This window comes from Miniopterus schreibersii, assembly GCF_964146895.1.
Source record: "Miniopterus schreibersii genome assembly, chromosome: 9".
NCBI lineage: Eukaryota > Metazoa > Chordata > Mammalia > Chiroptera > Miniopteridae > Miniopterus > Miniopterus schreibersii.
In genome coordinates this window covers 894,096-916,331 of record NC_138118.1, presented here as the reverse complement: position 1 = coordinate 916,331, position 22,236 = coordinate 894,096, and the positions used below count along the sequence as shown (strand labels likewise).

Genomic DNA, 22,236 nt, shown 5'->3' with positions numbered 1-22,236 from the left:
CACCCAGTACACTCTGGCTTTGTTATTTCTGAAGGACAGATTCCCAAAACTCTGCTGATTAAAAGGGTGTGAGCACTGACATATAAGAGGTACTTAAGGGCTACTTCTCCTCAAATACTATAATTTATTGGAACAGCTTAATTTATCATAGTAATTTACATTTCTACCAACAGCTTTGAAAATACCTATTTCCCAATCTCTTCCCTAGCCCTGGATGTTGTCACTCTTGAAGTTTTGCCAATTTGATTTGTAAACACATTTCTTATTGTTACTTTAACATGCGCTTCCCTAAATGTGGTCGAGCATCTTTTCATGTTTACCCAACACGGGGGTTTTCCCTACTCCAGTTTTCTGCTTGTTTCTCTAAGGGTCTGTCCAGCTCCATGTTCTTTCTTATCTGCTTAATTCTGACACAGAACAATTAAAACCCCCACTGCAATTGTGCTTCAGGAGGCACTCTCAGTTTTCGTTTTTTTATTATGTTTGTAATTGTGTGTTTTTTGTTTTGTTCCTGCAAGACTGTTATATCTTCCTTATGAATCACAATTTCTATCAGTACATAATGACCCTCTTTAGGTTACTGATTTTCAACTTAAAATTCTGTTTTATGGACTTTAAGTTCCACTTTCCTCTAGTTTTTACCTATCTTACTTACTTACATATAAGAAACAAAGGGAAAGATTCAAGTTATAGAGGCATTATTTTGTGGGTTAGCCTTTATCAGTCAGTGTTCACTGGTTATAAGCTGCTGGAATGGACTCTATTAAAACAGGAAAGGAACTCATGGGAGTGGTGATGCTCCTACCCCCTGCACACCTAGTCAGGTCAGATGGTCCCTCAATCAGTGACAAACAGGCTGGAGGGCCCAGCAGTTTCTGTTCTTGGCGACAGGGAATGGACTGGACAGACACACAGACTCAGAAGGAAGGAGCCTCGGTGCTAAGGAGTCTCTCAGGGTGCAAGCAGCACTCCTTTTGCAACGGGAAAGGCTGAGGGAGAAGTCAGCCCCCCCACGCAGGCATCAGCTGAGTGTGGACTAGGAAACTCAGGGCCTCCTTTCTGAGCCTTCAGTCTTGCCCAGGTTCCTAGGAGAAGTGAGACCTGCCCTTCCATCCATCACTGGAGACAAAGACCCAACACCCTCTCGCCTGGAGAGCCTGAGGTCTTGAATGCCCGGGAATGTTACATGGTATTCCCAGAACACAGGAGTTTAATCATTTTACTTGTCAATATACAATTTATAAGAGAATGGGGGTGAAGACAATACAGAGATATTCAGGTAGCGTGTCCCAAAACTACTCAATTTTAACTACAAATTTAGTTTAGAGTTTCTGGGAGCCAAAGCAAAAAGGGAAATAATTAGGTTACAAAGTTAATGGATATTTCCACATAACAAGGAGACTGACAGTAAGTGGCAGAGTGGTATGAGACTCTCAAGTGTCTCTGAATGTAGTAGTCTTAGAGACAGTACATTTTACTTTGTAAATCATTCTTCCTGTTACAGGGTGTGCATCTGTTGTTAGCGCTCATTCAGCTTCTATGTCTGATTAATTACAAATACAACCCAAATGCATCCCATTCCCTGTACCTATAGAGGATGTGATTCCAGCAACCAGTTCAGGTCAGAAAAATCATTTGGTGAGTGTCCAGAATTCTGAAAGGGGGCAGGCATCAAACAGACTGTACTGCTGCTGCCACTTTAAAATTAAGAAAAGAGACACAAATGCCTACTGGTGGTCATGATGTCTACAAGCCTCGATACTCATGCCCACCAGTGTGTTATTTTCCCAAGGAAAGCGGTGTTTCTGAAATGCTGTGTGCTTGTTTTGGGTGACACATATGAGACACACAGTAGGCAGGTAATTAATCCTGACTTGCCTACTAAAATCAAGAAAACATCCTTACTGTCCTCCGAGAAATCCTGCCTTTGTTAAATGACTGGCTTCACCTGGAGTAACACGTTTCAAAACCACCCCACCCTACTGTACCCATCATCACCACGTGAGAACAGGGCCTTTTTTCTGGGCAGAAAGCTCCTCATCAGTGACCAAAGGACATGATGGCTGTCAGAGGAACCACGGTAACTGCAAACAAACCCTGGAATGTCACACAGACTTAAGTTGCGCCAACGAAATCCCTACAATATCTTGCAGAACTGTATCATCAACACTTCATTTCAGAATGAATCCAGAAGCTCAGCGTCAGCATTGTCTAGTCAATAAGTCAAATTGGTAGACAAAACCTGTTTGGGCTAGTCGGGAAGTAAGAAGGGGTTCTCCAGGACAACCACAAGGCAGCTCGTTCAAGGTCAATTTAACGGTATTACTCTGTTTTCCTCCCAGCCTCCACACAAGATTTCACTACCTCAAAGGAAACTGTAAGAGTATCTATTTGCATTCCCCCAGGTGACTGGCAGTTCAACACCAATTAGTTCAAAATTACACTGTTCCCTGCGTGCAATAAAAACAATGCCTTTCATCTCCCTTACACGGGGAGGGTGACTTCAGAGCCAATAACTTTGATCAAGTAAGTATTTTTGATCCTGCCCCACCCGTCTCTTTGGATTCAGGAAAACTAATAGCTGAAGGCAACTTTTCCCAGCTTTACTCTGAAGCTGAAAACTTAGTGTGCTGTTGAAAATGTTTTCATATTTTGCTTCCAAGATAACAGCATTTCCCAAAGTCCAGCATTTCTCCAGTAACTGAGCTGTCCTTACATGTTTTCTTAATACACAAGACAGCCCTGGCTGACATTCATATGTTCAAGGGCAGACACTAACTATTTAATTTAAAATATATAATGTTGTGTCCTGGCTGGTGTGGCTCAGTGAGTTGGGCATCATCCTGTGCACTGAAAGGCTGCAGGTTAGATTCCCAGTCAGGGCACATGCCCAGGTTGCAGTCTTGATCCCCAGTAGGGGTCATGCAGGAGGCAGCAGATCGATGCTCTCACATCAATGTTTCTCTCTCTCTCTCTCTCTCTCCCCCCCTTCCTCTCTAAAAATCATTTTTTTTTAATCTTTAGAAAAAAGTAAATAAAAAATAAAAATATTATACAATGTTGTATTTCTCAAAACAAATATAAGTCTCCAGCCTGGTATGTAAACAATCCAAAACTGTGACACAATACAATGGTCTCCCTAACCCATGCAGCACCCTAACCCACACGGCGCCCTAAACTTCGTATCATAATTTGGAAGTAGATACCTCCAGTATAAATAGAACGTTTACTCATTTAACTTTTTAATTTAGCATATAACCAAAAAGAAAAGTTGATTAGAAAATCTGTTATCTAAATAATAACTCCTTAAAATTTTGATTATACTTGGTACTTTAAACTGGCCAAGGTGATCTCCGTCACCTAGAATGTGAGGTCACTCAAGTATGTTTAATTATTTCGAATCACTTAGGCAAACAATTTTGTTGTTAAATCCCAAGACTCCCAATAACTCAAAGTGAAGTCTCTATCCCATACGCCAACACCAAGGACTGCCCAGCACAGAGCCTGGCTGAGGAGGCAAACCCCAGAGGGCCTGTGAAAACCAAAGCCAGGACCCTCCAATCTCCCCAGCACCTCCCGGCAGGACAGAAAGACACTGCTACTGCCACCGCGGAGACAACCATGTACTGAGAAGCTCCAGTTCTCCTCCTATTCCATTTGGACCCTAATATTTGTGACAATAAGAGCATCTTTTGCCCGGCCAGGCATGGCTCAGTAGTTGAGCGTTGACCTAGGATCCAGGCAATCGGGGTTCAATTCCCGGTCAGGGCACATGCCCGGGTTGCAGGCTCAATCAATGACTCTCTCATCATTGACGTTTCTCTCTCTCTCTCTCTCTCTCCCCGCCTCTCCTTTCCTCTCTCTGAAATCAATAAAGATATATTTTAAAAAAAAAAGAGCATCTTTTTACTTCTGACATATCCACAAATAAATGGCCAAGTAGGAACCAAGGAACATAAAGCTTTCAACACCCAGCACAACTCTGAAAATGCAAATGTACTTTCACTCCAAATGACAACGAGACAGAAAATACTAAACAAACGTACAATTAAAGTAGCAGTTTGGCTTTTTCTACTTTAGATATAAGTTATTGGTAGAATTCAGCCTGGGTTGCTTTTCAAACTTCATACCTACACATGTTACTACTGAGAATACCGCTGTCCAAACAGGCTGTGGTTGAGCAAGTAACTCGTGTGCATGAAGTGCAACTTCTGTTAACACATCTGGACCATTTATGTAGAGCAGTCTCCCTCTCTTTCTCCCTCTCTCAGAGACTACACAATACCTGACTCAAAACTGGTTTATACTTGGTTACTCCAAAGTCGCCCCATCTACTGATACCATGCATTAGCTACATCTCTGTGTCACATCTTCTTACCTTGCAACAAAAAATCTGTCTGGGCCACATTTCATTGTCTAGAAAGTGATTACATGACCCAAAAAGCTGAATAAACTCTAACAAAGTATCTCTCTGTTTCAGATCCTTGAGTCCAAATGTCGGTATCTTATTAGGAAGAAGCCACTTAATTAGTTTTACTGGTAGAATTAATATTCTTTCTGTGAGCTCAGGAAGTCAAGATATTACTCAACGCTTTCTTCTGTCACAGGACTGCCAAAGAAGGGGTGGACGACTGTCAACAATGGCTGCTACGTGTGTTCTTGATGAAAGCTGAGGTTCAATCACCTCCAGCCCACCCAAACCCAAACCTTTCTGAGTGGCCCAGAGGCTGGCGTAGGTGAGGTCTTTCACTCCAGTGACATGGCCCACGGTAGATAGTGCTTTTGGAATCACTGCTGCCAACTGTACAAGAACTACCTAGAGTCAGGTCGAAAGTGAGGCAGCAGATATAATATAAATCTGACCTGTTTCCTACGTTGCTAAGGGCATTAGGAGAAAGACGTCAGATAAGCAATGACCAAATTGGCAAGATGTCTTGCCCGTGAAGACAGGAGGTGCTCTGACAGGACCCATTACTCCAGAGCAGTACAGGCACCCCCTAGATCCTGACATTGTCCTAAAACTACCAGGCAAACCTGATGTAGCTGTAAACAGCAAGACTTGGGGACTGCTGAGGACAACATGCTCCAGGAGGTCACTGAGTTCCAGGAACAGGTCAGTGTGCTGGTTTTTAAAATCCTTTATTTTTCAGAACACAAAGGTACTACAACTGGACAGCAAAAATGAAACACGTGCATCTTATCCACCCTTAATAATAAGGACCAGGCTTTAAAAGTGGTTAGAACCGAGCAGGAGAGAAACTCCTACCAAGTGGGGCACAGTAACTTTATCACGAAGGTAAAAACAGTACCTAGCAAAGCTGCCTCAAATTGTTGAGTTCAAAGCCTACAGTATTTTTAAATAAATTACATTAAAAGAACTGTGAAGGTTTTGAACTTAAACAACAAAAACTAATTCCTATTCATTAGGGTACTTCTAAGCTACCCCTACACCCATAGGCTACGTGCACAAAACCTAATTATTTCAATTATGCTCCTGCCTCACCTAAACACTGAACATGCTAATGACGTAGCACCCTCCTCCGGGCGGGAGTTACAGAGGGCTCCCCCTGCAATTAGAGCAACGGGCTTTCTGCCGGGCTGCTCTCCAGGGTCTTGGAATAGAAGGGATCTGACTGCTCATGTTCCAGGGCTTAGCCACAGGGAGAAGCCACTGTATTTCTGCTTCCTCTTCAGGGGTCTCTACCATGGGCTCTCCTGGACGCTCTGTCCTTGGGATTGTCCTTCACGCTATCACCACACTGTGCCCTTCCTTCCTCACTTCCGTGGTAAAGGACCACCCCCAGCACACGACTTCATCTCCTCTGTCTGGTGACATCACAGGACCAGGCACAGAGGGGCTGGGCTCCCTCCCACTCTGGGAACACACCACTTCCCCGAGGTGTTTCCTCAAGTGTCTCAGCGCTGGATAGATTCTCGCAGATTCTCCCCCTTTCCCCTCTTTAGTCCACTAGTCCCTGAGCCTGAGACACAGAGTCTGAGTCACCCGCACACGTGTGCTACTGGGAAGGAGATGCACAATGAACAGAAAGGGGAAAGGGGGGGGGGGGGCAGCGCAGCTGCTCTGGGACGCCGACCGGCACCAGCACACAGCTTAGCTTGACCCTCCTGACACTGTATGAAGCGGTGACGATCTAACAAAAAGACAGCCTCTGGCACCAGCACGTGGCCAGCAGGAGCATGGCAACACTTCAGGCCAGCGTGCCCTCCAAGCTGGGCTGAGATCTAAAAAGCAAGCGCGATAATTCAACTCCAGGGACACGGTGACTACCAAAACAAGTCCCAGTATCTCCCAGAAGGAAACAGAGCTAGTCCTGCAGGGAGGCGCATCCTGACACTAAGTATCGTGTTTTCTCAGGTCACTGGAGAGGAGGGCTCAGAGCAAACCACGCACATGTCCCAGGGACTCACGTGACACATGTCCCCTGCTCCGTGTGCATTCTGGGTAAGTCACTGCTGTCATACTTTTTTCTTTAATGTTTTTACACTGATTATATTACAACTCTTTTTAGTAGCCCAGAGTAAAAAAAATTCAAACTTCATTCTTTAAAAATAATTTAAAATGTAAGTTACAGCCCAGCAAATTTCCCATAGCACTAGATGAAGTAAACCCATGGGGACAGCGTCATCACTAACCTGTCATCTACACTTTCCTTAAAACAGAAAATCGTAAAACACTGTTTCGTGTCCCTTGGTTTTTCCCCTGCACAGCTCTGACAGATGCCCTGAGGCTCATGGTTCTGCATGTAATTAGTCCAAACGTCCATCCTGCCCTAGAACTATCTATGTTACAGGCCTGTTTCCCACCTCAAACAGTCCACCAGCAGCAAACAGCAAAACTACAGCAAAACTACAGCAATTGGCCAAGCAGCTGGTTGGAGAGTTGCCAGGAATACTGGTCACAGCGCAGTCAGCGTGCTGCCCAGCTCACTCAATGGCAAACAAGACTCTATTTATCGTGAGCCTCCCATCACCCACAACCCCCACTCGGTGACACCTCTGCGCTGGCTGGGTCATCTGCTCATTCTGGCTGCACTCCCTTTCTAACACATTAGCCTCGGCAGGTGTTTCCTAATGAACCACTTTCCACTGGAGGAACCGAAGGACCCAGAAGGGTTCCGGAGTGACCTTTCTCCTACTAGGGACCACAACATGAGAAAAGGCCATGTTTCTGGTTTGGCTTGGTTTTGATTAGACCTGACTCTAATTCTTTACTTCAAGAAGCACTCTATCTACCTGCCTGGGTCCTCGCCTCCTGGCTGTAGGTTAGAATAGCAGGGAGCTCAGGTGGGAACAGTCCGCACACAGGTATCTGCTGGACTCCATTCCTTAGAATCTGGTGTGTTTACGACATAACCACATGATTATCTAAATGAGACAGACTTACCATCATATTTACCACTTTAATGACGTGTTATAAAGCCAACAGTATTGCCTGGAGTTACAATTCTGGATTAAATAGGCTTAAATTTTAAAGTAGCTTTAGTAAAGTTGGAGGGTAAAAGCTCCTTGTAGCTCCAGTCTAAAGACCATTGGCATCAAAGTGCACAGCATCACCGACAGGAATTCTCCAGAACGGGTACAACCTGGAATTCCTTCACCCAAGAACAAAGCTCTGAATGGCACCTGCACTGTTGGGTTGAAGATTTAAATTGTTTGTAATTAAAGAAAGTGGGTCTATTTCTTCCTCTTTCTCAACATTTCATACTTAGAGTAACCTTCCTCTTCATACCTACCGTTGAACTATGATTCTGAAACACAGTGAGCTGTTCGTTAACAAGCTGATCTTGGTGGCAGGTTTTCAACATTAAAAAACACTTTGTAAGAGAAAAGTGTGCAGGTGAAAATCGTCCAAGTAAAATCAAAGCGAATTTACACAAACTATGTCACTTCTCACTGTGTATCATTACTCTTTTCCTCACTGGTTCTTCATTTCAAGCCAAAAATGACATGTAACTGAAAACTGAACCCTTGGTCACCAGGTGATGATGAACAGGTCCCCACATGCCCGCAGAGTCCCATACACTCCTCAGAGTCAAGGTCAGCACTTCAGGGTCAGAGACACCTGCTCTCTACCTCGGAGTCAGCAGGAGGGAAATGACACAATGTGATAGTCACTAGACAGCAGGCCACTCTGCCAACCTCGGGAGCCGGAGTCACGTGCTCCCCACACAGGAGGGCTTGGCAGTAGGCACAGCTGCCAAGTTCAGGTCCCGGAACTGAACTGACCTGGCTCAATAACCACTGATCAGTCAGGGAGTCATGGGAATTTGACCAAAATGCCACCCATCTTTTCCAACCTTCTTCACTGGGAAGTTCACGTCACTCCAAGTCCTGGCCTCGTGCAACAGCACTGGGCGGTGAGAAGCTGTGTTTCCCCTCAACTACCTGTCTTCTTTGAATTAATAACTGCTTCTTCTGGTCTGAATGTGTAATAAACGAATACGTACCATTGAGTCGTCTCTGCAGTGCCTCCTCCTCGAGGGTAATAATATAAATCTGTTCGTCCAGGTCTTCAAGGATCTAAACGTAAAGAGCAAGCTGCTGAATGATGTGGCATCACAGAACCAGCGCTCATGAGAACGTGCAGGCGCTCTGGCCTGTGATTCAGATTAGCATTCAGACTACTAGGAATCTAAAATAAAAATGCTCAAACTACTTGATTTACAGATTAAATAAATATATTTCATTGTATAACTAAGCACATCAAAAGCTGATGACCACAAAATCTACATGTATTTAAATTGGGTATTTTTTAAGTTTAAAGAATTAAATTACTCTGCAGCTCTCAATGGCAAACAAATGTATAAACTCTAAACATCCAGAAAAGCTAAATACAGTAGCACCTCATTATACCAGCCAATACTGTAGAGCTGGAGGGAGGATCGCCTCATCCAACATGGGTTTCTCATCTCTATTTCTCTACACGATGTTTAAAACAAGAAATCCACAAACTGAATCACTACCAGGCAATCTTTCCCATTGACATCATCCCTGTACACTAGAAATTTCCCACAAAGATTCGTAACTGGTGAATTAAAATCACCCTACAGACAGAACCTAGATAACAGTGGGCTGACACGTACCCCTCCCTGTCACACAGCGTGAGGGAGAAACAACAAAACCACTGATCAATAACAGTCACATGGGACGTTATCCGCACCATTTCCAAAGCTGACCCTCAACTGTCCCATCCCAGCTTTGCTAACATGGCTGTGCTCGAAATGACCTGAGTGTGTACCTGGCTCTGGAAAAAACCCAGAAGGAACCCAGAGCTGGTGTCACTGTTCTGTGTAATTCAAACCCACAACTTCTCCCAGTAACGCAGTGATGTGAGGAGTGAGGACAAACCAGAGGAGGGAAAGTCGGCTGTTTCTCTCCCTCTGAAGTCTCCCACCATGTACTCCGTCAGGTACGAAGTCTGCAGAATTCACATAAGATTGATTTACAGCAACCCAGTAATTCCCAGGGTTTCAATAAGTGCTAACACTTGATTATTTTAGTTAAAGAAGTGAGGCCAGAGCCCGACCAGCATAGCTCAGTGGTTGAGCATCAACCTAGGATCCAGGAGATCGAGGTTCGATTCCTGGTCAGGGCACATGCCTGGGTTGCAGGCTCGATCCCCAGCAGGGGCCGTGCAGGAGGCAGCCAATCAATGACTCTCTCATCACTGATGTTTTTATCTCCTTCCCTCTTCCTTCGTCTCTCTGAAATCAATAAAAACATATTTTTAAAAAGTGAGGCCAGGCTCAGAGACAGGCAGTGGAGGCTGCTGACATCAGAGCTGGCCTGAAGGACGCTGTTGGGCTGGAGAGGTAGGAGGCATCTCTACACACAGCAGGTCAGCTGAGTCTAGAATTAGAGTCACCTGGGGGGGCAGGGAGGGCAGGAGGGCAGTAGCTACAGGTAAACCCGGCAAGGACAGGTTCTGAAAGGTCTTTTAACATGTTAGTAGTTAGTAGATTAGAGTTTGTAGGGGGTGAAGATCCATGCAAGCAATTTGAGTGACAAATTTCCTAGATACAGCTAAGAACTGTCTTCACATTTGAAATATCTGACAAAATATCTAGAGGCCAAAAAAACTTAAGGACAAATTATTACTGCTCACTGAAAATCATTTGAAAATGAATATATAGTACTTCTGAGATTAAAGGAACAAGATCTAATATGCAACAAGTTTTCAAAAACATAACTGGTTTGTAAACCAAATGTATGCGGTAAATTTTGAAACAAAAGTTATTATTTGATATAAAGTAACGAACATCTAAAATACCTTTAAATATTTCTAAATCTTGTCTTAAAACTCACTACAGAATTTTTACCTGAGTACCTATAGTTAATATTTTATAAGCAAAAATAAATGTGGCTTCCAAAAATGAAAAAGATTAAAATAAACACAACGACAATTTGGGTCATAAACCCACAGAAGTACTCTTCTCCTGTTTCTGAGGCTGGTTCACACCTAAAGCTGTCCATGTAACAGTCACTCAACAAACACACGGGTCCTGGCACACAGTTCCTGGCATACTCACCGCCGGCTTCACCAGCAGCTGGCCCATGACGGTGAACATGCGAGACAGGCCCACCGGGGTGCACACTGTGGAGAGACGGGACAAAGAGCATTTACAACAGAACAGGCAGAGACCACCAGCCCAAAGACCCAGCTGACTCAGTCTACGGTTTAAGAAAGCTCTGTCTCAGCTTTAGACTCTCCTGGTGTCTGTTGGAGGCTCTTCAGCCTTGCCAATGAGGGGCGGGGGGGGGGGGGGGGTTACCTTCCTGTACTTGATGAGGGACAGGTGACGGCTAATGGTTGAGGACATGAGAGCCTCTAGCAGCTGAGTGATAACAGTATTTTCACTTAAAAAACAGCTAAAGAAAAGATTGAATTTCAAGTACTAGTGAAACTGAGAAGCAGACAAGAATATCTAAAAGTGACAACTGTAATCTTAAATCCTTTCAACCACATGTATCTGTTTATACTACCCCTGAGATATGTTGTGAAACTAAGCAAACTTTGAAATAAAGACCACAAACTCATCACACAATTCTATCATTACCATTCAAAACTAGTCTAAGCCTAGCCAGTTTTGCTCAGCGGTTAGAGCATCGGCCCAAGGACTGAAGGGTTCCAAGTTTGATTCCGGCCAAGGGCACATATCTCTGTTGCAGACTCAATCCCTGGCCCCAGGCGGAGCACGTGCAGGAGGCAACCAATCGATATCTCTCTCTCACAATGATGTTTCTCTCTCTCCCTCTCTCCTTCCACTCCCTCTGAAAAGCAATGGAAAAAATATCCTCAGGGGGGATTAAAAAAAAGTAGAGTCTAGTGTTGTAATGGTGGGGGGGGTGCGTGTCTACACATGTGCACATGTGTGTCTGTGTATGTCTGTGTATGTCTCAGCATGTACACATTGTGTGCACCCATGTGTGCATCTCCCCCCACCCACCCACCACTTGCCTCCCAACCCTGTGGAAGAGTCTTTTCTTGAAGAACACAAGTGTCTTATTATTTCAAGGTTTCAGTTTATCAAAATTTATCTTGAATATGAAAAAAAGCTAAGGGTCAACTTTTTAAAACTCTCCAAGCTGTGAAGGAATATCATCAGAAAAACTTCTCATAATTCTCTGGAACAAAGAAGAAAAAATTCTCTTTTCTATCACTATTACCTCAGAAAAATACTTACAGAGAAGTAGCAAACATCCCATCAGTGAAATACAGGAGTACAAGTAGGGCAGGTAGAACTCCCAGAGATCTACAGAAGATGTAAGTGCACTTTAGTAAATCCAAAATGCTGCACATTGAGATAGGGGCTAACTGTGAATTAATATATAGTAAACATCCTAACTGCCTATCTGAGTCTAAACCATGTAATTTCTAAACAGTACAATAAAAAGATCTAAAATAGAAAAACAGGAAATAATCCCTTTGCAGAACTTGTCTGGAAGGAGAAAAAAAAGTCTCATGGAATTTTAAGAACAGAAACTAATTAACCACAAGAAGATACTCTGAGAAGCTGCTTACATGCCCGCACACAGGAAACACAGGAGCATTCATTTCCCTTAAAGGTAAGTAAAGACTCCTTAATGCTGTAAATTAACAAGGGCTCCCTGTACAGAGGACTGTTCAGATGTTTAAGGGTGAGTGTATGACTGGAGGCACCACGGGAGGAACAGCCCAGCCTGTCAAGCGCACCGTACAGAGACTCCCTGCTCGCCGCGTCCTGGTCGATGAGTGCGGAGGCAACCCACACCATGCCCAGGATCAGCAGCGCCAGGAGCACGAGCATGACCAGCGTCTCCAAGATTCGGGCTCGGATTCCCTGAAAAATAAACAGAGATAGGACTTTAATATTTTATTACATCCCATGAACAACTAGGTCTCTATTTACAGACAGAAAGCATAAAATCTCTCAGGAAGGGGAGGAAATTTACATTTACCAGCAGGACAAAAACACTAAATGCTTAGTTTGTAAAGTTGAGACTGATTTTTCATAATTATGTAAAGTACCATTAGCTCTAAAGAAAGCAAGAAAGTTGTTCGTTAAAAACATTCTGCAGAATCATCCTAAACAACTAATTACTTTCCTAACACCTTCCACGAGGAAGCAGGTTAACCCACCTGTATCTGTGGTTCTAGTCAGGGAACGCAGGCCCATCAGGCGCACAGCCAGGCGCACAGCCAGGCGCAGGGCGAACTCGGAGCTGCTAGGGGCGCAAAGCCCGCCGCTCCCGGCCTCCGGCGCCCTCTAGTGGGCAGTGAAGGAGTCCCACGAGCCGCCGGCGGGACCGAGAGGGATGCTCGTACACCAACCACAGACGGAGCATCCTTCACGCCAGGGAGACCCTCCCAACCCCATGAGGCTGGAATGTAATGAAGACTCGTTCTGCACAATCTGCTTTAAATGTAAAACAATTCTGGCCTCAGGGCCAAACTAGAGGCCAGACTTTTAAAATGAAGCCCACTGGACAAGACAACAACAAAAACAGCCTTACGTTCCTGAAAAGTCCCCAAGTGACTGAAGCTGTAGCGAACTGTAAAAATGCACAGAGACTGTGATGCACTACCCTACGACCTCTACCACGACCAACACGATTACAGGCACGTCCATGTTTATCAGTAAACCATGCAATCTTTCCTCCTGCCCTAAAAAGGACTTAAAGGTATGAGTTGTAAATAAAGACCCGAAACACACTTGCTTCGACTCTGCCCCGAGTGTTATTGCCAGTTTCCGGGTTAAAGGAGCAGGTTGCACTTGGATCTTACCGCTCTGGTTGCTACGTGGGACAGAGGGGAGGGCGTGTCCTAGGACCGGGGTGAGGGCACTACTCGCCCTGAATGATGGCTCCGAGTTGTAGTGGCTGTTCCTAGTGGCCCAGTCCAAGCACGGGCAGCCCTGGCAGGACAGACCACAGGCTCAAGGGTGAGAGCTGGCGCTCCCCGAGTGCCCAGGGCATGGAGGCTGCAGAGCCAGAGTGAATGGGGCTTGCATTTCACGTAACTGCAGCTGCTTCTCAGTGAAATGAAGTAGGAATGGTCACAAATGCCCCCCACTTCTTGGAACAACTCTGAATTTCCTGACTTCCACACCGAGCAGGGAGCCAAAACGCCCCCACCACTCCTCAACAGAGATTTATTTTCCCTCCTTTCTCTTTCTAGGCAATAGTTTTTTCTAAGTAAGAATCTTTCTATCCCGCATTAACTACTGGGTGGAAAGCCTATGAATAAGACAGAAGGAGCAGTGCTCTGGTGTGTGCTACATGCTCACAGCCCCTGCCGGCCCTGGACAAGCCCAGAGGAGCTGGTTGTAACACGCTTGTCATAAGTGCTGTCAGAACACCTGAGACCCGCTGCCCAAGCAGAAGTGTTTTATAGTATGTTATTATTATATTAAACAATTACTCTAATGTAACCATAAGTGTAGTGTGTTAAGATGATGACGATAAATATAGGGAATTAATCTCCATAAGATTTACACATTTCCTCTAATATTTTGTTAAGAGACATTTTTAGCAGTCAAGCTTGTTTTTCTTCAAGCATTAGTCTCTGTCGGGGGTGAGGCTCCACGGTCTCCCCCATCTCGGCAGAGCTCACGAGCAGAGGCTTCATGGTCTTCCTCATTTCTGCACAGCTCACGAGCAGAGGCTCCCTAGACTCCCCCATTTCAGCACAGCTCATGTCCTCCTTTCCAAGGACATCTGTACAGCACACAGTCTTGGAGACAGACGTCCTCTGAAGCAGGGCAGGTCTGCTACTGTCTAGTGTGACAAAGATGATGTTGCCTACAGAGCAAGGGGCAGTGGGTCTGCTGGCAGCCCACTCTAATAATGTGGCTGCCTAAGCTCGGGGCTCCTCAGCACGGAAAGGGCCCACTGTGGGAGCAGCCCCCAAGGCTGGGATCTAGGGATCTGACAGGACTGAGACACTCACGCGCCTGCCATGCTGTGAGGTCCTCTGTCTCTGACCCAGGAGCCATCACAACCAGCACCTGGCAAGCCAACCTCTCAGCTCGCAGGTGCACACCCCAATTTCTCGGGGCCTCTGCAGTTGGGACGGTGTGGGTGACGAGGGTGGGAAGCAAAAAAGATGTTGTGGAGACACAGGGTCCATGCAGGGTGGGTGAGGCCATGAGAAGGCTCCAGGGTCTGGCAGTGAACATGCTCGAGCAGGTGGGAGAAGGGATGGTCCCCGGCGAATGCTGACCCTGGTCAAGGGGTGAGCTATGAAGGGACTGAGACACCCCACGGGCTCAGAGACAGATCCCTCTCCTTGAGGAGAAGCAGGAAGGGTGTCCTGGTGACTGTGGAGCAGCAAGCCTGAGAGGCCAGCCGAAGGGACTGTCCTGTTGCTAGGACCACAGCCACAAGGAACTAGGTTTCTTCTGTATTCTGTGCTTTTCTGTATTTTCCAAATTTTCTAGAGTGGACGCATATGACAATATAAGAACAACTGTTATGTTTAATTTTCTATTTTTTTTGTAAAAGTATTAACTTCCAAGATACTACACCCGCAAGGATAACCTTTAAAAGCATCCCCATTCAGTTTACAAGACAGACAGTAAGTGAGCTGGGAACAGCCCCAGCTCTAGCAGCAGATGGCAAGGGTTCAAATCCCAGTTCCATCACTACCAGCAGCACAGCTTAGGGCAATTACTAAACCTTGTGTGCCTCAGTTTCCCCTTTGTAAATGGGTTTATTTAACAACACCCCTGCCTGGCCGGGCTGTTACAGGATGAAATGAGTTAATATCTGTGGCGTGCTGAGCACAGGGTCAGGTGCCAAGAACACACAATGTTAAGGTGAGCCGCACTGACTCAAGTTACTGCCTTGGCCTTGGGAGTCTCCACGGCTGGGGAGTGTACCTGTCACGTGTGTTCTGGAATTAAATTTATACCACCTTGTGCCCAGTTAGTGTGGCTCAGTGATTGAGTGTCGACCCATGAACCAGGAGGTTACAGTTTGATTCCTGGTCAGGGCAACATGCCCAGGTTGTGTGCTGGATCCCCAGTAGGGGGTGTGCTAGAGGCAGCCCATCAATGAATCTCTCTCATTGTTTATATTTCTCTCTCTCCCTCTCCCTTCCTCTCTCTGAAATCAATACAAACATATTTTAAAAAATAATAAAGTAAAAATTTAAATCCATACTGCCTTCTAATGCTGGCGTATACCCATGTCCCATCTCTGTCACCCACCAGGCACAGACCTATAGAAACCGCCCCATCTTTCTCAGGACAGAAGTACCTGGATGACAAATCCTTCCCACCACCTCCAGTCATCACCAGTGACACAAGCTCACTCTCCTGCCGCCCCCATGTGCACTGCCCTACACTTCCCCCTCTCTGACACGGTCCACCCACTAACCTGTTCTACGTCCCGGGCCCAGTGCCCTCCACCAGCCTGTTTCAGCTGCCTGACCCTACAGTGAACTAGTCTACTACTTTAATGACAATCCGGTATCAATAATACCCTAGGATTCCCAGTCCCCCTGACGTCTACCAGACCCTCTTGAGTCCACTGGCGGCTCACTCCTGACTTCCCAGCCCTGTTAAAGAAACGTACGCAACCGTGAGAAATATTAGCTACCACATTCCACAGTGGGCCCCACATTCCCCAGCAATCCTCACCCGGATCCCTGGCTGACTCACAACTCATTTCTCCATGCTCCAAGACCCTAATCTCACCCTTGCTTTCCTTCACCTGCTGCTGACCTCGCCTCTGCCTCTTCCTCTGCCTCACTGAGACAGCTGGCAGCCTACACGCCCTCAGCCCCCCCACTCAGCTTCTCCCTCTTCATTCAATGAGGTCCCTCTCCCATGGCTCAGCCTTAGATGCTCATGCCCACACAAGCTGGACCAGTGCCTCTCACACTCCAGCGTGCACCAGAATTACCCCTGGGCTCGCCAGTCCCTGTAGACCAGCCCAAAGCAGCACCTGCATCCCTTCTAATGAGGATGCTCCACAGACAGACTACTCCTGCTCCGTATCTTTAGTCCAAATCTTACCACTGAGGCCAAGATGCATACACCCAACTGCCACTTCCCTTAAAGGTCTCACAGGTACCTGCAGCTGCTCTCTAAAACCACACTCACCATTCACCCCTAATCTGCTCCTCCTTCAGTGGCACAGGCCTCAATAAACACCACCATTATCCATTCTGCTGTTTTTGCAAGAAACTTTGGGAACCTCTGCCACCCCTTCCTGCTGCAGGTGCCCATGCACACGCCCTGGTCCTTCTGATCCCATTGAGCAATCAAGATGCAAACTCAGCCACAGCTCCTCCTGCTACTGCCACGGCCCCCACCACTGCCCCTGCTATTGCCCCCTGGCCTCAGGGCTGGTGGTCCTGCATCTGCACCCTCTCTCTCCAACCTGCTGCCCACATCTCAGTGCAAATGTGATCTTTCTAAAATGCAAATCGGACCCCGTCACTCAGTCACAGCCGGGAAACAGACGGCAGATCAACAACACATAACCGTCCAATCTCCTGAGTGCCACTCCCACCACCAAGGTGCCCTACATGTGAACCTGTACAGCGGGCCCTGCCCCTCCTTCTGTGGCTTCGGGAGTGCCCAAGGTAACTACAGGGACAGAAAACAGTCTTCATGATTCGACAGCAGAGAGCACGCTGGCAACGGACGTCCTGTGGCAACAGAAACACCCCATTCCAGCCACGCGCTGGCTGAGCCCTGAGACCATGGCTCCTGTGGCTGAGGAACTGATCTTTCACTTCATTTCATGTTAATTATTCTATGTTTGTTCAGTCCCACGTGCTTGGTGGTGAACATGTTGGTCAGAGTGGACTATAAAAAGCCTGCTTCTAACAAAATCTCATAAAATACCCAGTGTTCTCAAGTGCTTTCTGGTCATTTTTCTAAATTTAATCTTGATATAAAATTCTTTGGCAAACAGTTTGCTTAAAGGAACCTCCTCACTTAACAAGCTATAGCTCTACTTAGAGTTTTAAGTAGAATTTATGTTAAAAAGAGGGACTCTACTAAATTCAAAAACTACCCCCTTCTGTTTATATTAAGAAAAAGTATATTCTCTCCTCGAGAAAAATTGATAGTATTTAAAATGCAACCTAACGATAAACTTATCTGAAAGTGACACCAGAGTTAAATATCCACATACTTGTCCACACATACTTACAAACTAAGCCCCCCCAAAAACCCCTGTATGTGTTAGAAAAACTTGTATGTAAACAACAGTCTTTCTAAAAAGAAACAAGCTATATAACTCCAGGGGGGCTTTTGCTGTTACAGACATATGGATAATACCAAGAAGAAAGGTCTAAAATGTATATTCACAGGCTTAAGTGGTCAAATAAGAAACACTTAACCAAAAAAAAACAAAAAAAACAAAAACCCTCTGCAGGCAAATCATATAAACACTTCAAAAATTTCCTTCAAATTGATTAATATTCCTTTTGAAAGACAGTAATAACTCACAGAAGGAAACCTGTCCGTTTTCAGCTATCAACCTACATTTAAAACAAGTAAATGAGAATCTACAGTTACAGAAAAGCTGCCACTGAGCAGGCTGTCCGTCCCCGTTGCTAAAAGGGATCGTGCGGTTTAGGAATGCTGACGGTAACTGCAGTGAGAAATGACTGTTATACTGACTTAATCCACTGGGAGGCTGGGACAGTTACATTTTCCTTTTGTTAATTTTATTCTCTTTGTGGTCAAATGAGACAAAATCAGCTCAACTGGAAATCAACTGTCGCATGTATGAGCTGTAGCTAAACTAACAGAAAAACATAAACTGGCTCATTATATGCAATGCACATTTTTACCTTCAACAATTTCAGGACAGAGAGAAAGGAGTGATGGGACTACAGATAACCAGAAACTCCGTCTGTTAATTCAGCTCCAACTGGCTCCCTGACGTACCCAAAACCCGGCAACTGTTACCAGTGCCCTACTTGAGACCATAAAAATATCACAAAGCCTCCAGAACATGGGCTTTACGGCACGTAGAGTGCGAGGTTTTTAAACTTTTGTATGTGGATCTGTCTGCAAAGGAGTGAAGAGCATTGGGAGAGCTTTTATCGCCACCATTAATCACCAGCAGAACGGCATATAAGCAAAAAATATGCCCACTGCTCATCTTTCCATTAAGATCGGGATCGGGAGCAAGGAGGCCCCAAGGGGAAGGCTCCTATCTACTCCATCCTGACGTGCATGGAGCTAAATGATGGCCAGATGTCAGAGTCACTCCCTGAAACATCCTGCAGATGACAGAGTGGCAAAGCTGTCAGAGGAAGGAGGTTCCACTGTTTACCTAAAAAGCAAGAGTCTCCTGAATATAAGGTCACAGAACTAGAAGAACTGTCCTAACCATCAACAGTTGTACCCCCTACACAACAGTGAACGCTTCACCTACGTCACTTATCACTAGGACTCCACGAACTTCATAACATTTTTATCCCCAGTCTGAACACTCACCCTGACCCCTCCCACAAAACCATAAACCCAAGTTTCTGTAATGAAACTCCATCCCTTTTATTACAATCATAGTGCAACAAGCACTCAGTGTACCAGTAAAAAGCACGCTCGAAACAAAGTACTGTGTGCCAGTGAGATACCACACAACAATAAAAGTAAGCTGCATAGTTAATTACACTGGTTCTGTACCATTACTTTGGAAATCACAACTATCTCAACATTGGAACAGATTAAATTAGATTAAATAAGCCAGTAAAGATTAAATACATGTAGAATCGTAAATTTCTTTCTGGATTTAAACAAGTGCTGAATGTGCAAAGCGAAAACACTAAAACCACTGTAACTGCTTCTTGAGATTTTCATGCTGGTCAATCACACATTTAATTGCTCTGTGCCGAACATCAATAAAGTAAAAACTACAACCTACTTACAAAAGCTCCAACAATACGCTGATATGTTTCTATGGTGATGAACATTTAAACAAGATTTTGCCTGGACAGCTTGACCCCTCAGAAGGTGTGTAAACACCACTTTATATACTATGTCTCCACCCACCAGGAAAGCCTGGGAAAAATTTCTGCGTTCACAGGACATTTAAAATAAATATCAAGCCATTGTTTTCACTGAACAAAAAGGGTCTCTTAGTAACATGAAGACTGGGTTTGCTCAGCATGACACGCAGATGCAGCAAATGCACATGCAGTCATCTGGGAAGATGGATAGGAGCTCTAATAAAGGACAGAGAATAAAGGCAGGTACGAATCATCGTCAACCACGAGGAACTTCACAGGAGCACCTCCGGACAGCCAAACCTTTCCCCCTTTGCTTTCAAAGGCATCATAAAAGTAGGGTACCCAGAATTTTGGTCCCAAGTCAAAAAAAAAGAGCTTTATAGAAAGCTTCGTCAAATTTTATAGTAAAATGTTTTTTAATAGTAATATTTTCTGCCGCTGTTATATACATATTCATTTAATATAGTCTATACAGGTAGAATAATTAAAGCGAGGAGGCGCTCAAGTTACTAAAACTTGACAGAAAATACTTCAGGCTAAGTTAAAATAAAAACACCAACATCACTACTTCATTGAACAAAGATGGGCACTGTATCCAAATTCACAGGAAGAAGTTTTTCATGATATTAGCCAAATAAAAACCCTCGATTGTAGGTAAATTAATACAGCAAGTTTCCAACATGTAAATGAAAGAACTGAATTGTATAAAGACTGCTGGGACTTTATACAAAAATCTGAAACAGCCCTGGCCAGTGTTGCTCGGTGGTTAGAGCATTAGCCTGCACACTAGAGGGTCCTGGGTTCGGTTCCAGTCAAGGAAAGGCACATAATCTGGGTTGCAGGTTCTCCCCGCCCCCTCATCAGGGCCCACACAGGAGGCAATCAATCAATGTGACTCTCTCACATTGATGTTTCTCTCTCCCTCCCTCCCTTCTACTCTCTCTGAAAAGCAATGGAAAAAGAAGTATCCTCAAGTGAGAATTAAAAAACAAAACAAAAAAATCTGAAACATGCCATGGCAGGTCTTGCTCAGTGGTTAGAGCATCAGGCCATGGACCAAAGGGTCATGGGTTCTATTCCTGGTCAAGGGCACATACCTGGGTTGCAGGTTCTCCCCGCCTCGGTTGGAGCACGTGCAGGAGGCAACCAGTAGATCTCTCTCTCACATCCAAGTTTCTCTCCCCACCCCGTCTCTCCCCCTTCCTTCCACTCTCTCTCAGAAATAAGACACAAAAGACAAACGGACCTGGAAGTAGGGAGCAGGGAAAATGCTTAAAACACACTTCAGACAAATCTACCATTTTAGTAACAATCAAACAACATACACAAAGGATTCTACTAGAACATTAATTTTCCATAACAGCAAGACCATCCTGAGGCCAGAGGCTCAGTCCTACAGGCACTTCTAACCCAGGAGGCTGTCGCAGCTGCCACCTTACTGCTCGTCCCACAACCCAGGCACAAGCTCCAACGAGACAGCAGCAGGAGGATCTCTGGGGTTAGTACCCATCACACTGCTACAGCCAAGCATACAGGATATTAGGGAGCAAAAGAATACACAGCAATGCCACACGACAATTTAGGTAATAGTGTCACACTGCTTATGTGGTGAAGGCATTTATACAGAAAGCACTAGGAGCTGCAAAGTACCACTGGAGAACACGCGCGCGCACACACGCTCGCGAGCACACACGCGCGTGCAGCTTACAGCCAGACCCTGCCCTCCAGCCCATCTCCCCAACCTCCACACTCCCTCCCATGCTCAACAACAGCCACTTGGGGTGGGCGGGTGGGAACACATGTATGAGTACCCCATAGTTTTCCATGAAGACCAGGAAATTGGCATTTTGGTTTTACCCATCAGCCTCTGTTTGGGTAATGGGAGCCCATCACCAAAATAATTTGAGAACAGATATTTTCACCATATAAAGAAATTGGTAAACACAGAAATATCTACCCATTTATTTAGGTCTTCTTTAACATCCCTCAGTAAGATTTTTGTTTCCATATATTATTTCCATAAAGGTTTTACATATCATTTGCTGGATATATTTCAACATGCCTTAGGCTATCTCGCTATTATAAAAGGTATGTTTAATAGATTTTGTTTGTTGCTGTTATTTATTGATTTTCTATATTAATTCTATGTCCACCTTCCTTGCTACATTTTTTAATTTGAATTAATAATTTATCTTTAGGTTCTACGGATTTTCAAAAGGCAATACCCCCTGTGAATAGTGAACACTGCTTGTTTCCATTTCCCGTCCCTTCTCTGACTGCACCGGGGTCAACCACAGCCATGGTGGTGATTACAAATAAAAATATCTATGGTGACTCCCAAATTTTAAAGTAAACACTTGAACGTTTCTCCATGAAGCACAATGTCACCTGCAGGCTCGGGGGGGGGGGGGGGGGCTCATCAGGTGAGCTGGTTACTGACCTCACTGAGCGTGCCTCGGCCCCCTCGGAGGCGCTCACTTGATTTTATTCCCATTCACTGTCCCCACGTGAATGCCAGCCCCTGGTTTTCTATGTTACACAAACTGGAACACCTGAACTACGCTGCCCAGTGAGGATCTTTTGTGCACATGGCTGGACTCGACTTCATGTCTTCAGATCCCCAGTGTTCGTGAAGAACAGCCCACCACGTGCCTTTCTCACACCACCCATCTGTTCTCAGGATCAAGATTACACTAGTCCCATGAAACAGAGCTGTGAGTGCTCCCTCTCCACGTCTCTGGACAAATCTGCATGGAACT

The 22,236-nt window shown here is 45.2% G+C and overlaps 1 protein-coding gene across 3 annotated transcripts in view; it reads right to left on the bottom strand.

The window, feature by feature from the left end:
• LMBR1 (limb development membrane protein 1) overlaps positions 1 to 22,236 on the bottom strand; it is a 78,414-nt gene that overhangs the window by 15,345 nt on the left and 40,833 nt on the right. For all 3 annotated transcript variants that reach the window (XM_081147781.1, XM_081147783.1, XM_081147782.1), the window contains 4 exons: positions 12,215 to 12,341; positions 11,706 to 11,774; positions 10,551 to 10,615; positions 8,469 to 8,541 (listed from right to left, as the gene is read on the bottom strand). In XM_081147781.1, coding sequence (XP_081003907.1) covers positions 8,469 to 8,541; positions 10,551 to 10,615; positions 11,706 to 11,774; positions 12,215 to 12,341 — 334 coding nt within the window. The remainder of the gene's footprint in view (positions 1 to 8,468; positions 8,542 to 10,550; positions 10,616 to 11,705; positions 11,775 to 12,214; positions 12,342 to 22,236) is intronic.